The sequence below is a fragment of the Saccostrea echinata genome, unplaced genomic scaffold (assembly GCF_033153115.1).
Source record: "Saccostrea echinata isolate AGI-Se365-2 ecotype Australia unplaced genomic scaffold, CSIRO_AGI_Sech_v1 ptg000029l, whole genome shotgun sequence".
Lineage (NCBI taxonomy): Eukaryota > Metazoa > Mollusca > Bivalvia > Ostreida > Ostreidae > Saccostrea > Saccostrea echinata.
In genome coordinates, this window is record NW_026889778.1 from 35,734,549 (window position 1) to 35,752,833 (window position 18,285).

Genomic DNA, 18,285 nt, shown 5'->3' on the forward strand with positions numbered 1-18,285 from the left:
TGATATTATATTAGCTTTTAGAAAAAATGAATTCAGTTTAAAAAGATGTCTATTTGGGCATTTCTATATTCCGTTCATTTTTTTCATACTACGCTTTAACAGTGTTGCGAAGAAAAAAAAAGTAGATCAAACTCCAAGGTCAAGGGTATCAGGTCACAATGTTAGTACCAAATTAAAGGTCTTGTCACAGGAAATACAAATGTGAAAAATGATAGCCCTCTTCAAAATTCATGACCAAGTTTATAGTTTTATGGACAATCATAAAATACAAACATGTAAAAATGCATTTCTCTTTACCCTTTAAGGAATCTTAGTTTTAAGAAATTGAATAAGGTATCATAAAATATATAAATATTAAAATAATAGTGTTATATTTTTTGCACTCTAAAACAGCAATAACTTGCATCAAAAATCAAATCGTTATAAATTGATATGCATCGACATAAATAAATTACCTGAATCTCCCTCTCATTTTTTAGTTATTACAACTCGGAGATGAGCTTTGTTTTCATTAGACATTGTTGCTGTTACTTTAAAACCATTCCCAATTTCCTTAACAGTTTCACTACCTGCTTTTTTCGCAGTTTTCATCAATTCTTCGTGGAGATTTTTATTTGCATCTGATGTCGTTATCTAAATTTCAAAATGCATCATAATAGAAACATTTGTATGTATAAAGATAAGGCTTGCTAGGACATTTTTGCTGATTTGTAACATCAGGGCCATCTTCCATTGTCTATATATAAAAGAATTGATACCGGAACCAGATATGCCATTTTTGAAGTTATATTATTAAACGTATTTTTTCAATGGCCATTAGCTCTGACGTTTATTCTATATCAATATTATGACATACCTGTAGGTCTTTCGTAGCAAGATGATTTTAATTTGAAATAATTTCATTCAAGAGACCGTAGTTTTATGTTGGAAACAAGACTGACCTAAATATCTCTACAGTAAATCAATATCATATAAAGACATGAATTTTACCTTTACATTAAATTGGTTATCTGAGATCCTCCACACACCCCACAAAATAGCGATGTTTTCACCCTTCTTTGCAACTTCATATGTTAGGACACCGGAAGTACTTTGATCAATTTCTAAATTGTTCAGATGAAAGTAGAATTACAGATGTGTTCAAATTTCAAACAACAAAACGTTGCATGTAACTGAACAATAATTGGATACTCGATCTTAAGTGCAGTTAAAAAATTTCCTAGGTCTATGTTTCAGACTTTGTATCTTTGATTAGTAAGAATTATGGACTTTTTATAATCCATTGATCGCAAGAATATCTTTGAATAAGTTTCATGCAATCCGACCTCCGATAAACATAGCATAAAGAATACATAAGAATCAATTTATCATTTACCTACAAAACCCATCCTGCCTGTCCGCAAAAAGTGAGGGTTTTTTTTACTTCTTAGAATTCGTATCCTTATTAGAACAAATTATGGACTTTATAGCTAGATGAACCCATTTCTCTTGTTAGTTAGTCATCATTAGTGTCATGTTTTCAGATGTATATATTGTAACAATTTTTATCACTTAAGATATAAGAAATCTCACGCAAGTCTTTAGAATGAACACGTTAATAATTTGAATGTTTGTTTGGATTATTTTGATTAATGCTCAACATAAAGATCACATAGTGTAAAGATGTTATTCTTTAGAAATTTTTTATCAATTTTGGCCCCAGATTAATCAACAGAAGTTATCACTAAAAGATGATTACAAGCCACATGTAGTGTCAGAAGTATGAGATAATATGGGCTCATAAAGAGAGTTTTATTCTTTATTTTATTATAATCATTACATTTCAGTGTAAAACTCTGAATAACATCTTGGCCCAATCCTTACTGCTAGGACCATGTCCTGGTTATATAAAATAAAAAAAAAACATAGGATGAATTCATCCTAGTTTGGCTATATAAATTTATTCCTATTTTTCTGACCATTTCTATTGTCGCGTCTTAAATATATTAGGGAATTTCATTTTTGAAAATTGTTTTATACTACGTTATCTATTACTGCCCGCATACTGATTGCCAAATTTTGATCTCACTGTTCTTGTGAAATATGGAGATAACGAACAGTATTCAAGCTCAAAATCCATTTAAACGATACAAATCAGGAGCAGAGAAAACACGGACCTCAAAAACATCAGTGGTGGGATCAGATACCATGGATGAGTGAGCATCCCCTGCCGACCGGTCACACCCGCCGAGTACTCCTTCTCATGATCAGAAAATAACGGAAAAATCCGTCGACAATTCAGTGTGTAAATAATGACCTAACAATGAGTATAAAAACGTAAGTCAGCATTTGACTTAATGGTAGTAGTATTTGCTGACATGGTCATTGTATCGACCATAGAACGTACGAAATGATGACTTTAAACGAGACTGTTGATATTCTTGTTTCACCAACTTGTTTGTCAATAACTTACCTCGTTTTAGAAATTGTTCATACGTAGAGCATGCTCTTGCGTATCGAATCAACTGAGAGATATACATCCCATATGCAGGTGATAAGGGTATGTTGCTGCATAAGTAAGGGAAGTTGACGATTGGAAAGTTAAAGTCATCACGTTTATCGTAAAGCTTTGTTGTTGGATTACCATTTAACGTCTTTTTCTAGTAAAATATCCCAATATGAAACAGATATGTCAGACTCTGTGGTATCTTATTTCATACTCACTGGGATATATCGTGTCGACATGTGAATGGATATAACTATTGTTAATTGATAATACGTCGTCGATATATCTAAATGTCGAGTTGAAGGACACAGTAAGAGATTTCTTTTTCTCATGTATAAGATTTTTAATAAATTCTGCTTCATATGATTACAAAAATAGGTCTGCTAACAACGGGGCGCAATTGGTACCCATGGAAATTCCAACAGATTGTTGGATAAAAACCACATATATATTGTCAATCAGAAACTCAAGTATCTTTTAATATCAACTTCAGAGTACTTGTGTGTACAACCAGAATGTTTTTAACAAAATAATTTTGCAAATGACCAATGACAAGATACATGTAAGTTCCATGTGAAGAATTTTCCTGTATTGTTTTGAATAAATATGTGACCTCATGTTTAAGATAGAAGTAATATTAGCAATTAAAATGTATATAAACTGAAAGTTTATTTATTAAAGAAAACTGAGAATAATGAATAAAAAATGCACCACACAAAATTTGATTAATTAATTGTATTTTTTAAAAATTTAATTTTGAGAAGTTTTCACTCGTGTAGTGATGTCAGCTGCTTTAGATGAAATGCCAGGAAGATTAACTTATGCATGGTGTTTAGGACGTATCAATGAGGGATCTTTATCGTACCAAAGTCTACCGGGATGCAGTTTCTCTGTTTCAAGGGTTAGTTTGAAAGACTCGCGACTTTCACCTCTGCAAGGCGCTTGGAAAAGGAACAGTTACAACCTATGTAAAACTTACTAGCATTAGTGTTCAATTCCGAACACTAATCCTAGTAAGTTTATTGAAATGGGTATCTATGTGCTTAGCCTTTGTTTCATTGATGGCTTCGAGTTCAGCTGACCCATAATCCATTTCATATGTCACTGTATTAAAAAATAAACTTACTAGTGCCCTCTGTAGTGTATTTCAAAACTGTGTCTTCACCCTTGCGGATTGACTCAGGCTTTGAATTCCTCTCCTTTCCGTGTGTTTGTGGGTTTATAAGCGTTATATCCGCGTTGTTTTCCAGTGATAATATGCAAGTGCGCTGAACCATATACATCTTTCCAGCAGTTACTGCAGCTGCATGATAATAATAACAATGATGGTTTTAACATGAAAAAGGTGAAGTTAACAGTGAATTCTCTGTAAGTACCAAAGCATCTGGAAACGGCATGTCACCCAATTAGATGAAATTTGAACCACAGGTGCATGTGTCTTAGTTAGAAACTACCAAAAATGATGTCAGAAGTTTTACACGTTTAACTGCTTGCTATGGAAACGGATTCATTGAATTTTGCCATTTTTGTCCTTTTTGACCAATTGAAAATTGAGGAACTGTAAATGCATTTTTATTAGGGATGTCAACGAATAGTCGACTATTCGACTGTCAATTGAATGGACCGACGATCGAATAATGAAACGACATTCGAATATTATTTTAACTAAATAAATGCAATAAATGAGTGATAGAATGGAATTCTCATAAAAAAAATGAGAAACAGTTTTTTTTTCTCAAAGACAGTCGATAATTTTCCTCAACAAAAAACGGTAGATTTTCCATGCACGTATAGAAAGTACAGCAATTAAAAGTGCTTCACTACTTCGAGAAGTAATTGTCAGTAACTGCCTGTGTTGTTTTTGTAATAAATTACCAACCAATATAATGGGATTTGTTTGTAAAATTATTAATTGGACTTGATCTTATACCATGTACCAATTATCTTTTGTTATTTTAAGTTTGCTCAAATGCAAGGAATAAACCTGTTTTGATACATCGATAATTATTAAAAGAATGCGCCTACATTTTAAACTGTTTGAGGACATTTTGATAGCCCCCCCCCTCCATTTTATTTCATAATAAGCTTTAAAAATATCGGCTGGCAATTTTTTAATGCTTACTAAATAAAAAACGACTGCATGTACAGGCCGATTTATGAATTCTATTTACGGGGAAAATAATAAATTTTGGAGAATTAGGTTTCTAAATTTATTTCATAGAATCATGCTATCCACGCGTTACGTTGCATTAATTTTGATGTTACTTTTTAAATAGATTTAAGTAAAAAGGTTTCTGAGTATGTACCAATGAAGTATGAAATAAAATTTTGTTTTCAGAAAATGTTCCGAATATTCGACTATCGTTCGAATAATGCAATCGAATGATCGACTAAGGAAAATAAATATTTTGACATCCCTAATTTTTATAAATATATCTAGTAAACTCAAACATTAATTATTGTATCATAAGATAACAAACATTTAAGGCATACAGGACATATAATGGATTTTTCTAGAAATATTCCCATTCTAAGAAAAAAGTTGTGCAAAATGACAGGGTTTCTGAAAATGTAAAAAATGGGAATTTAGTATTTTTTGAGAAATTTAGGGCTAAATAAAAAAAAATGTCAAAGGAAAATTTCCTAATCTTATGTGTTTTGATACTTCAGGATCTGTAGTGTCATCTCCTAGAAAATCTCAGTGAGATTTCAATTAAGGACGTACAACACACCCACCACCAAAAAATTCCTGGCGTTTAATTTTCGCTAATTTTGTATATTTTATACATGACTATATATACAATGCGTATGCACATTTTGGACAAAATCGTTCGAGTCGTATTTGGACAGGAAGTTCCATAAGTTACCCCCCTTTGGTTGTTCACGCGGGGAATAAATTTTCGATCGGCTAGCTATAAAATCCTTGATTTTCAAAAAAGTCCAGCTAGTCTGGCTGTCAAATTTCATCGACTCATTCATTTAACCATTAACCACACAAATAAAGTATTTTTGTAGAGGTACACGTCGCCAAAATATTTTTTGAAGAACTTAAACAGAAAAACTATGGTTCATTTAAGCCTTGAAAAATGCGTCTTTTTCAATTATAATATTTTTTTACGAAAAAACCTATTGTTTAATTTTGTAAAAAATACGTTTTTCATGTAACTGGTTACAAAAGTAATCTCGATATTTTTTTGTAATTTTTTTAAACGAGCCGTTTTGAATTTATAGCGAAAAATCACCCCACCCCCCTTTCTCCTTAAATCACGTTTCTCAAGGCTCTTTCAGACGTGGGACGAAAACATTGTTAGATCTACAAATACACATGAAAAATTCCAAGCTAGAAAATATCTTTTGCTTTAAAAAAAAATATTTACATTATATATCAGAGTTTTTAAAACTTTTCAGTTCATTGAAATGCAGATGTATAGACAATTTTTGACGAAGCCCCCCCCCCTTTTTTTTGTACGTAGTCATTAGAGCTTGATGAAACATAGGTTACCCTCGAGATATATATTTAATCTTTTAAATCGCTGAAGTACCAATTAATTAATTCATTCATGCAGATTTAAATTCTGACAACTAGAATAAGAGTTAAACTATCAACTACTAGAATAAAAGTAAAACTTATTATCTAAGGATTATATGTCCACCTGTCCAATATGTAGTCCATACACTTGGCTGACATGCATTTAATTTTATACCTGCGTATGAATTCAACTTACATTGAATTTCAATTTTTTTTTCATTAAAAGTGAACGCACAATGTTGAAAATTCAACTCTTTTCTTACGTAAACAGGCTGGTAAATGCAATATATTGTTTCTTATTTATTTCAAAGAAGAGAGGGGTCTAAAAGTACCCTCCCCCTTGTATGCATACTTTTGTTGCTTCTATAGATAAAATGGAAATTTCGTATTCGTCTACATTAACTTAAATTTATCAAACTGTAAATTCTCCATCTATGTTTAAATTATTCATGTGTCAAAATATTCATGTACACTGATACATGTATGTATAAAACGTTTTGTTTTGATTCGAGGAAATGCGCACTGAAATTGTTGACAGTGGTATATCATAATCTAGATGGTCGGACAAGGCCAGTTTGTCGCATATAAGATATCCGTGAATTCGGGCCATTTCAGTAAACAATTCTGTTACATTTTCGGTACTTACTTAGTATATATTATAGTTTTCAGTTCTTGAGTTCATCAGAATTCATTGTGTCTTCATAACTGTTCGACAAACAGGAGGAAATAACTCAACTAGGGGAGGGCGGAAACTCCCACATATTTAGAGTTGTTCCTCTTTGATCAGTGAACTTTTGGAAACGGTTGTAAAACATTTGTTTTCTTAAAAGGAGAACAAAACAGTATTTATATGGCTAATTCTTAATTTGAAGATAGGCCCGTGATCTGTTAATGCGAATGTTACATAGCTAACTGTAACGAAAGAAAGCAATGTATCATAAAAAGATAAAGAATATTGTTGTGCTAATATTGATCACGGATACGAGTTTCATATAAAATTAAAGAAATTTTAGACATAATCTTTCTTTTCTTCCCTATTTATGGAGGAAGGGCGGGTTTTAAATCAAAAGCGCAAATAATCAAGGATACGATTTGGTATTTCTAAAGAAACCACATCAAACCCGTTTTCTTATAATTACGTCGGGATCGATTCGGTCGTCATTTTGACGCTTTATAAACGTCAAATTTGACGTCAAGTTAAACGTTTAATTGAAATCGCAAGAGTTATCTCCCCCAGTGTGTTGTACGTCTTTAAGTCTAATTTTTATTGCATGTTTTTAAAAATAAATATTTTTTCTACAAAATGTAAAAATTCGAATTCTGGCAGAGGTTTAAGTGCCGTTGCTGGTTGATGAGGAAATATAGTGTAAAAATCAATGCGTTAATGAAAGAAGCTGGAAACCACTAGTTATAATCAGTATGCACAATATTTGAAGGGGATTCCCATTTCTATTTATAGCAACAAACACATAAGAATATATACGTCTCGGCATATAAGGAAAAATGACAATTTTCTATCATTTAGATGCTTCACTGATAAAAATATGTACAAAGAGCTAGGTTCACTTTATCCATAAAATGGCCCTGCCCCTATCCCAATGTCCCATTTCAAACATCAATATAAAGTAGAGACTAATTACTTTCATTTCCTATAAAAAAAGTTTCCTCTGAGTGTCCATGTATTGAAAAACAGGCTTTGCGAAATTGCAATGTTCTTGAATTCTAAAGAAAATGGGTTTATTTGAATACCTTCAGCATAGAATTAAAATATGAGCCCACCCCTCGATCCACAAAATAAAACTTGGATTATAATCTTCAGAATCAGTTCTTTCATTATATAATTGCACATTTTGGATCAGAAGTTGGGGTCTATGCAAAATATTGAAAAATAGCTTAAATATTTGGCCATTTTAAAGAAATTTTCAGGATTTGAGGATAACGCAATTCATGACCCTATAATACATGGACTAGCTAGAAAACTACGTCATTTTGAATAAATATGCAGTCATCAAGGGTCCAAGTGAAATTTAATGCATTTTCAACTAAAATTGACAAGTTTTGGTTTTTTCAGAAATTCACAGGGCCAGAAAAGGCCCTTAGTGAACCTTGTTCTTTACTGCTCTCCTTAATATGTCATCAACAAAATAACATGTGGCCATACAACATATCACACGTTTTTAGGGCGGGCTCTGGATTCTTTATATAGCAACAATTGTTTAAAAATAGTCACCGCAAATTATAGAGAAAATGTTTATTCTCACACTATTTCACACATTACAGACAGAAAATTTGCGGACTGTTATGTTATAAACATAATTTGGCTGGCAAGTACTAGTCAACATTAATTGAAATGCAGAATAATCAGTGGAGGTTTCCATTTCTATTTATAGAATCATACACCTAAATTAAAATAAGAGAGGTCTCAACACATGTTCCTAATGATGATATTTTGTTTAGAGCAGTATATCTGTAAATGCTTTTTCTATGAAGCTTCCAATTGCAAGGAAAATGTCATTTTTCCTTATATGCTTAGACCTATCTATTTTTAGGTGTTGCTATAAATAGAAATGGAAAACATCTTAAAATTAACTCCCCCGGCTTTCGTAATATCAAAAACAAAATTTAAAAAGAGAAAGTATTCACTTTTCCTCAGTAAGAAAGCGAAGATTCCGATTTCAGGAAAAATGTCATTAAAAATATTTAAAATCTTTTTATATGGCATTTCATTTGTATTGTATAATTTTCCATTCGTATTGTATAATTTTTCATTTGTGTCGTATAATTTTTATTTGTATTCTATATTTTTTTCATTTGGAATCGATCATTTTCCATTTTGGTTGTATAACATTTATTTGTATTCTATATTTTTAATTTGTATTGTAAAAAATCATTTGTATTGTATAATTTTTATTTGTATTCTATATTTTCCATTTGTATTGTAAAAAAACATTTATATTGTATAATTTTTAATTGTATTCTATATTTTCTATTTGCATTTGTATAATTTCTTATTTGTATTGCATAATTTCTTACAAAGGATTTTATTGGTCATTAGTCTGTATAAAATGTTCAAAATGAGCGATCGAGATGTTTCAGGTGCCCAACACAAACTTTGTCTGGTACCCTTCCCACAATTCCATTCGAGCACTTTCTACAACACAAACTGGGCGCCTCTTTTTACTTGCATGCTAAGGGACGACCATTTGATTCTCGAGGGAGGGGGGTTTTGTCGAATCCGATTATTTATTTTCATTATGACCAGAGACAAGGAGAAAAAGGAAAAGAAGAAAATCTACCCAAACCCGAAAACTCACTTTCTTGGGGGGGGGGGGGGGGGTGTAGGTACTACCACTCTAGGTCAGTTTATTTATTTTTCTCAGTTAACATTTCTAAGGACAGATTATTTATTTGCCATCTGCCAGCGCTCCCTTTTTTTAAGAATCCAATGAACGTCCTTTAGCATGCACTCAAATACATATGCGCCCAGTTTGCTTTGAACATCTCGCTCGTTTTCAACCCGGTACAGGCTAAAAGTTGACCAATGAAATCCTTCATAACGAAACAATCAGCGGATACAATACAAATGAAAAATTATCGCATACAAATAAGAAATTATACAAAACAGAAAAGAACTTATACAATGCAAGTGCAAAATTATAGAATACAAATGGAAAATGATAGAATACATATAAAAATTATACAATACAAATGAAAAATTATACAATATAAATAGAAAATTATACAATACAAATAAAAATCATATAATACAAATGAAAATTTATACAATACAAATATAAAATTATAGAATACAAATAAAAATCATACGATACAAATGAAAAATTATACAATACAAATAGAAAAGATCGAATATTGCAATGTTTGGCATGCCATATATTTAATAGTAAAGAAAAATGATGCCTTTTTTTTTTAATAAGAAAAATAGTCTGGTTTGATTGATGATAGAGAGACTTAAAAATTAACATCAGGTTTGGACTTCCTTTTAAATCTGGTTTGCTGAACATGAAAGGGTTACAGATTAATTAAGTACTTAGCTTAGTAAAAACTAACATTGTCCAAAATAAATAAATACCCCCCACTGGGTTTTTCAGAGAAGGTGCCAAGTCACAAATACTAGTATTTGATGGATCTAAGAGGTGTTCACTAATTGCTCATTATATTTTTTTAATGAATGAAACGAAGGCGCAGCCTACTAAAACAACAACACTTATAATAACTTTTTTTTGTTACATTGAAAAAATAAATAACAATTTTTCAAGTATTCCTTTATTGGGAAGTATGGATGCATTATTTATCCATTTTTTCTCCAGTGACTATAGGTCAAGATCATAACACACCCTCAGGTCATAAGCAATCTTTGTGTAAAGTGGAAACTCCCAACATTCCAACATTATTCTCCATAAGAAAGATACAGCCGGACATGAATTATGAACTTTTTCTGTCAGTGACCTTGAACTTGCAAAAATGACCTTGGGTGAAGGTCATGCCACACCCTCAGGTCATAAGCAATCTTTGTGTAAAATGGGAACTCACGAAGTTTATCCATAAGAAAGATATGGACTGGACACGATTTATGAACTTTTTATTTCAGTGACCTTGAACTTGTCCAAATGACCTTGGGTCAAAATCAATACACATCCTCAAGTTATGAGCAATTTTTCTGTATAATGGGAACTCACCAAGTTTATCCATAAGAAGATATGGACCGGGCACGAATTATGAACATTTTCTTTCAGTGACTTTGAACTTGCCCAAATGACCTTGGGTCAAGGTCATGACACACCCTCAGGTCATGAACATTTTTTGTGTGTAGTAGTAGATTCTAATGTTCCTCATTAAGAAAGATATGGACGGACACCTTTGCACAGCTAGACAGACAGCTAGACAGACGGACGGACGGGCGGGCGGACAAACTTCGATTGCGGGGGGTATAATAAACCTTGCTGGCTGAAAAAAATAATTGTGTTGTAGATATTGCAATTTTATACAATTTTTGACAAATTTTATCATTTAGGCAAAATATTTGATATTGAAACGAAGGATGGTGTTTGATTGCTAACTGATGTACAGAAACATGGTAGCGTGCTGAAATATCTAGCTCATGAGTTGTATAAAATGAAATAATTATGTAATTTGTTTAAAAAAACAAGGAGGCTAAGATTTAGGAATGGAGAGAATTGGACAACAAATATGGCGGTAGGCTACTCTTGACAAAAGATTAAACTGTTTTGTTTGTAGAGAGTAGAAATGCATACTTATTTTACTCTTATTTGTTTAATGACTTATGTAGGAAGGACAAAATCTTTATAAGCTAATGCATGATACAAAATAAAAATGACTTAAACTCCTTTGTAAAACATTTCCCAAATTCCAAATTTATATGGTTTCCGGTTAAAATGGAGGTACTCTCAAAATAATAAAGCAATGGAAAGAGCACGTGTTCGCTTTAATAAAGCTGGATGTCCTTGCTTTCAAGGGCTGCTATTTGAAATATCCATAACCCCTGAAGGATATATCCCTCTTTTTGTTAAAGACTGTGTTCACGTATCTGACCTTGGAAATTATGCATTTCTTAACATACATTGCTGTCTAATGATCACAATGATTATGTACTGCAAACGTTTACTCGATTGCAGCTATTTGGCGTGTACGCACACTTAAGTTAACTGATATTTTAAATTAGTATTATTAATGTGAAATAAGTCGAGTAACAGTTGACACTGATCGATAAGTAAAAAAACCTTCCGTGGATTACCCGGGTCGGTCAATTTTTATGTTTTCTGAATTTGATTGATGATTGATGTGTTTATGCTGCGGTGCATGGATCTGTCAATTTCGTTGGCGACCCACGAATTATGCCACGACAATACTCACCACATACAAATAAATAATTTTTAACTTTTTTGGTGGGATTGAATGTTCTCTATAAAAATAAATGAAGTAAACGAAGCAATTATATGAGTCCAAGTGCACCGTGTGTACGAACGGCTTTGGATAAAGTTGTGAACATAACTCGAATAATCAAACAATCTGTATATTTGCGAAACATGTTCAGTAAATGAAAAAAATGATATACTTTATGATATCATGAATATCTTTCGATAATTCACATTACGGTTAGGTACTTGAAATTTGTTTTTCCCAGTTCCGATCATCTATTTTAATGAGAATATCTAATAAAATTTTGACCAATCGATTTTCTTGGCAGACATCTTCCCACGAATATCAATTTTCTGGATTCATTTATTCAAACTAACATTGAATATACACTCACATGCCAAAGGTATGTCATTTTTCTCACAAGATGGTTGTCAACTTTACTTTTTGAATAAAATAATGCACTGAACTGGTTACTATGGCGACGTAATATTTTGTTATGAAGCCTCTGGCCGTAATAACTTTCCTACATCGTTTTGTTACATGTAGAGGGCCTAAGTCAATTTTTTGACAGATTTTTCCAAGCATACTGTAATTCGTATTTTAGGTCAACTACGTTACAGATGTGGAAAATTCGACTTTTAACATGACTTTTTAAAACAAGCCAAACATTTTCAATAGGATTTACATCAGAAGATTGCGGAGTCCAATAAAAAGGTGGAGTGTTTCCACTCCTCTGTCTCTCTAGAGCAATGCACAGGCCTAAGGCAGTTGCCAAGTTGAATTTCCAAAATATTTCACATCACGCGATAAGGCCACAGATGTTCATCTAACACCATGTACTTCTGAGAGTTCATGTTTCTGTTAACAAATGCCAATATTCGATCTCGATAGTAAATAATTAATTATCCCCTAAATCACTAACATCATACTGCGTGAGGACCCCTGCTCTAAATACTCTACAAGAGCCTTTCCATTACTCCAACATAAACTTTTCCATCATATAGATTTTACAACTATGGCCATTTCATCACTACAAATTACGTTCTCCCAGTGTTGGTCAACTTTCCAAGCTATTTTTCCATTTTACTGAAGTCGTTTCCTGTTCACTTACGCACCCCTATTTCTTTTTTTTTGGCTAGGCTTATCCAGTATTCCTGACGATGTCTTGTTCTTTTTCGATACCGTTTTTGGTACTGATCAGTTGTATTCTTCGGTTATATCGAAAGTAAAAAAAAACTCATCTGTCATTCTTTACGATCTTCCAGTTCGAGGTTTCTTTTAAACGTCGCCGCGCTCACGAAATCCTTTTAAGAATCGAGAGAGACTGTGCAAAGATTAACTTAACTTCTTATAATACGCCTCTTTTCTTCAAAAAGATAGTTCACGGTCCTTTTGTCCCATGCATGCTTGTCGTTTTCATTTACAGTGTAAAAAAAATAGTAGAACGTATGACTACGTCTGGTTTAAAAAGCATAAAAATAATCTTAGGGCGAATTTGTTGCGCTTAAACTGGTTCAGGTTTTGGTTTATAGTTTGAAACTAGTTTTCAAACTGGTTTCTAGTTTCAATCCGGTTTGCCTCGGTAAAACAAATGAACAGTTTAGACATAAAGATGGCGTCTAAAAGGCACAAACATGCCTGTGTTTGCATGATTATTAATTCTGCATTTTTAGAAAATGATAGCAACTTAGAAGATCATGAAGTTGGTCTATTGTCTCAACTCCAAATGCATACTTCAATGTGTTCTGCTCTTATGACCCTGATTCCTCAGCGTCGGATCAGAATTCCTCGAGCGCTTAACTATGTTGAGGAGATCATTCCAAAGTATACTGAGGAAGATTTTAGACGAAGGTTTCGAATGAGCCCAGGAACATTTTCATCTCTTTTAACAATTTTCTTAGAATTTAAAGAGAAAACAATTATACCAATGGAAAAACAGTTATTAATTTTCAAACGCTATTTGACAACACAAATGACAATCCAAGCTATTGCTGACCAATTCGGAGTATGTGAATATACAGTCTTTGATATTTTAAAGCGCCTCGCAAACATTGTTTGCCGTGAACTTCTGCAGCAATGCATAAAATGGCCAGATGGTGAAAAAGTTTCCAACATTGTTAAAGGGTATAAAGATTTAAAAAATTTCCCTGCTGTAATTGGTGCCATTGACGGTAGTCACATACCTATAAAAACTCCAAATCATTGTCCAGAAAACTACATTAATCGAAAGTCATTTCCGTCTGTCATTCTTCAGGCCGTGTGTGATTCAAAAATGCATTTATTAGATGTTAACTGTGGTTGGCCGGGATCTGTGCATGACTCCCGAGTTTTTAAAAATTCAGAATTGTACCAAAGGATTCAGAAAGACCCAGAGGGGATGTTTCCCAACAATACACACCTTCTGGGGGACTCTGCTTATGGTCTTGAAATGTGGATGATGACTCCCTACAGGGACCGTGGAAACCTAACACAAAGTCAGTATCAGTACAACTATATTCACAGCAGTACTAGGATGGTAATTGAACGCACTTTTGGGGCCATAAAAGGAAGATTTCGCCGCTTGAAATTTGTAGACATTCAGGACATTGAAAAAATTGTAAAAGTAGTGATTAGTTGCTGTGTGTTGCACGAATTTTGTCTACAGCATGACGATGATTGTGTAGAGTATATAGAGGAGGGAGGAGAGGATGAAGTCAACAACTTTGTGCAAATTTTATGTGTAAATAATGCTGCAGGAGAAAAGAGGGATAGTATTGCAAGAATGTTATAATATTTTTCCTGTTCATATACAACGTAGGCACCTTGTTATGAACAGAAAAACATATCTAAATTACACATGCATGAGAAACTGAAACTCCTTTCTTAATAAAGAATCCAAAAAAAGTTTATTTGTTCATTGTTAATCTTACTTAAAATGAAGTATTTATATTAATGCATCAAATATTCATCAATGATCAAATTCTGAATTTTTTTTTCAACACAGTGGAAAGATAAAAACTCAGGTATATTAAATTTTATTGTAACACAAAAATAAATCAAAGACAGAGGATACCTTCCTCAAAATAATGCGGTCTTGAAGCTAGTGCTCCCCTTCTATTATACTCAAAGGCTTATATAAATAATTTTACAAAACATTCTGATACATGTATACTGTATACATCCATACTTTTCATTTTCAAATTTAAGAAAAAAGCTTTATTTATGATAATCATCTGGGTTCTACAGAAGATAATAAATATTTAAATCAAAAGAAAGTCAACAGTGACAACAGCCAAGACCAGACAAACTTGATAGTAAAAGCTTACTTAAGTCTTTACTTAATATACCACAATAGGAACTTCAACAATGAAATAATCTTATCTGATAATAACAAGGCATGAAAAATTGACTAATGGTCATATCAGATTCTCCTGTCAACTACAAACCAGTCCACTAACTTGCCAGAAATTACCATTAAGTAATCTTTCTTACACTAAAAGATAACATAATAGTTACTACTGTTACTATTTTTTCATGGCTTCAACCAACTGAGCCATTATTTCAAGTTTTTTTTCTTCATTTTCCATTTTCTTCTGATGTTGTTCCTTCAGTGTCTTCATCATCTCCTTGTGTTCTTTTCTCATGTCATCCAAGATTTCTACTATTTCACTTGCCTGCTTACTCTTCTTTCTTTTGGGGGTCACATCACAGTCACTTGAAGTTGACTCTGCCTTTGATTCTTCGTTATCGGTTTCATCCTCCTTGCGTGTTCCTAGAGTGAATACGGGTTTAACATTCGGTTTATACCCATAACAGTCTTCTAGTTCTTTATAAAATGGACATTCTTTCCGTTCATTGCCTGATTTTGAGTTGTGATCAACGCAATCTCTATATGCTTTTGTAAGATTTTTCCATTTCTGTTCACATTGATTCACTGTGAAAGAGAAACCCCTGTTGTGCATTTCAGAACAAATTATCTTCCAAACTTCCTTCTTTTTCATAGAGGGTTTTGTGAATTTGGCAGAATGCATGGTGTGTAATTCTATTAGATGACTGGTTGCAACTTTAGACCATGATGAAATATTGCTGGTACTTGATGAATTATTGCTGGTACTTGATGAATTATTGCTGGTACTATTGCTGGTACTTGATGAATTATTGCTGGTACTTGGGTACTTGGTACATCAGACCATGATGAATTATTGCTGGTACTTGGTACATCTGTTTTACTTTCATCTGCAAATAATTTGGAAAAAAATCATGACTGGTATATTATGTACATATTCTGTTCAAAGCATATTAAGTAGTATTCAAGCATGGGGATAGCAAATATTATCAGGGGCTTGACATAAATGGGTAAATATACAATGTACAAACTCAGCATTTTATGATGTTTCACTTTGAATTAAAAATATAGATATATTATATAATTAGAGACATAAATTTTTTACCAGTTGTTTCAGTGCTTTCATTGGCCTCAGAGTATCTTGAAGATTTGCAGCATATAACTTCGTCGAATCTACACCAATCAGTTAGGAGATTGACCACCCATGGTTTTGTATTTCGTACAAATTCTTTTCCAAAAACAGACAAATTTTCTTTAACTTTTGGGTAAATTGGTTTGGTTTTGTTGAAAACCATAACTGCCTTATCATCATTCCCTTGGTCTTTCTCTCTAAAGTTATTGGCTTCAGTTTCATTTTCAAACACATATGTGTTAAGAAATTCTTCTGAAATTAACGTATGATATTTTTTTGACACCAACTCTTTCACTTGAACTACATTGTTGTTGGTAGAGCCTATGAAAAAGGTATATAATAATAGTAAAGCAAATATAAATGATACTGCTCAAATCAATGAATCTTTGTGAGAAATGTTCAGAAATTTAACATTAAAAACTAAAATTCTCTGTCAGTAAATGAAAATTGTCAACGTAAAGATATATTTGTTGACAGACCATATCACTATAAGTATATATTACTGTTCATCAGTTATACTGTAACTAGAATTTCTTCTATCCCATACAAATGCTGGTTTCTTTGGATTTTATAACTGAAAGATGTTTTATTAACAAGAAAATCCTTTTGTTACATTCAAATCAAATAAATGCAGAATCAATTATCTTACAAAAATGTTTTTCAAACTCCGGAATTACTTCCGTTTCAAAAGAGCAGACAGCACATTTCAGCAATATTGCAGACGCTGTCGCCATGCTGGAAAAGCTTCCCGCTATTTCGTAAACCGAATAAACCACCATCGGAGGTGGTTTGGTTGGTTCAAGGAACTGGTTTCGGTTACAGCAAAAACAAATGGAAAACCGGTTCTGGGTTGAAACTAGTTTAAAACCAGTTTGAGGAACAAAGGAACGGTTAACCAAACTGGTTCGAAACTAAAACCAGTTTTTGAGAAACAAATTCGCCCTAATTAGATGGCTTGTTGGTAACAAAAACTCTACTTTAGGACAGTCATCTTGAAAAAAAAAACATACATGTACTTTTGGCTCTTGAATGTATAATCAACATAATTTGAAACAAGTTCATATTATATTAGATACATATATGCTAAAGATATTTCCAAACTCACCATTTAATATTCCTGTTGGAGTTATACCACTCATACCACTCATGAGGTTTCCAACGGCATTCAACATACCAGAACCTTCTGATTTGTCGCCAAGAAATTCTTTTGCATGATTTTTTTTCTGTTTCCTGGACTGAAACAATTGAGACAAATAATTTGATATATATATATTCTAATTGTGAAAATGACATTTACCCATGATAGAAAAGCAACAGATTCTAAAAAATCTTGAACACAAAATGACTCGATGCATATGAAAAGATCTTTACTTATAAAATAAGAAATCTTGCGTATACATGTAAACATCGAAACGCTTAGCTGCACCAGAGTTCCTACTTACTGCTCTAATATTACTCTAGATATAAAGTGATGTCTTGTACAACACTTAGATTTCACTTGCATAGTAATTATAATTAATTTCATTAAATAGACTACTTTGTTTTCGTGAAATATCAAAAAAGAGAGTACGGTGGTGGGAAAGTCTGGGATCTAAGTTATTTGCAATTTTTAATGAAAGTGACAACAGGCAAACGTTTAATTACTGTAAACCAACTATTATTCGCGTCATCTTTTATTCGCGATTCGTCAGTTTGAAATTATTTCGCGACAATTAATTTTCGCGTCTGAGGAAATATTCCCTACAAATACAAAGCAAATTAAATGGTTCGCGGCGATTAGTATTCGCGAGTTTAAAGTTTGTCGTGAAATTTGCGGATATTTCTCGCATGCGAATAAAAGTTGGTTTACAGTATATGATTAAATGTTGTTAAATATTGGTTTATTGTTAACTTTGTTTGTTTGTTGTTTAAGGTCC

At 32.6% G+C, this 18,285-nt stretch overlaps 2 protein-coding genes across 2 annotated transcripts; one reads left to right on the plus strand and one right to left on the minus strand.

Annotated features, from left to right (window-relative positions):
• The first annotated feature begins 13,524 nt into the window (after positions 1–13,524).
• LOC133195240 (putative nuclease HARBI1) lies at positions 13,525–14,682 on the plus strand. The gene has a single exon (XM_061331098.1). The coding sequence runs from the start codon at positions 13,525–13,527 to the stop codon at positions 14,680–14,682; it is 1,158 nt and encodes a 385-aa protein (XP_061187082.1).
• A 733-nt stretch (positions 14,683–15,415) lies between these two features.
• On the minus strand, positions 15,416–15,922 carry LOC133195241 (uncharacterized). The gene has a single exon (XM_061331099.1). The coding sequence runs from the start codon at positions 15,920–15,922 to the stop codon at positions 15,416–15,418; it is 507 nt and encodes a 168-aa protein (XP_061187083.1).
• Between the last annotated feature and the right edge of the window lie 2,363 nt (positions 15,923–18,285).

Bases quoted from the DNA above. Each gene is read 5' to 3' on its own strand.
- LOC133195240 (XM_061331098.1), top strand. From the start codon at position 13,525: ATGGCGTCTAAAAGGCACAAACATGCCTGTGTTTGCATGATTATTAAT.
- LOC133195241 (XM_061331099.1), bottom strand. From the start codon at position 15,922: ATGCATTCTGCCAAATTCACAAAACCCTCTATGAAAAAGAAGGAAGTT.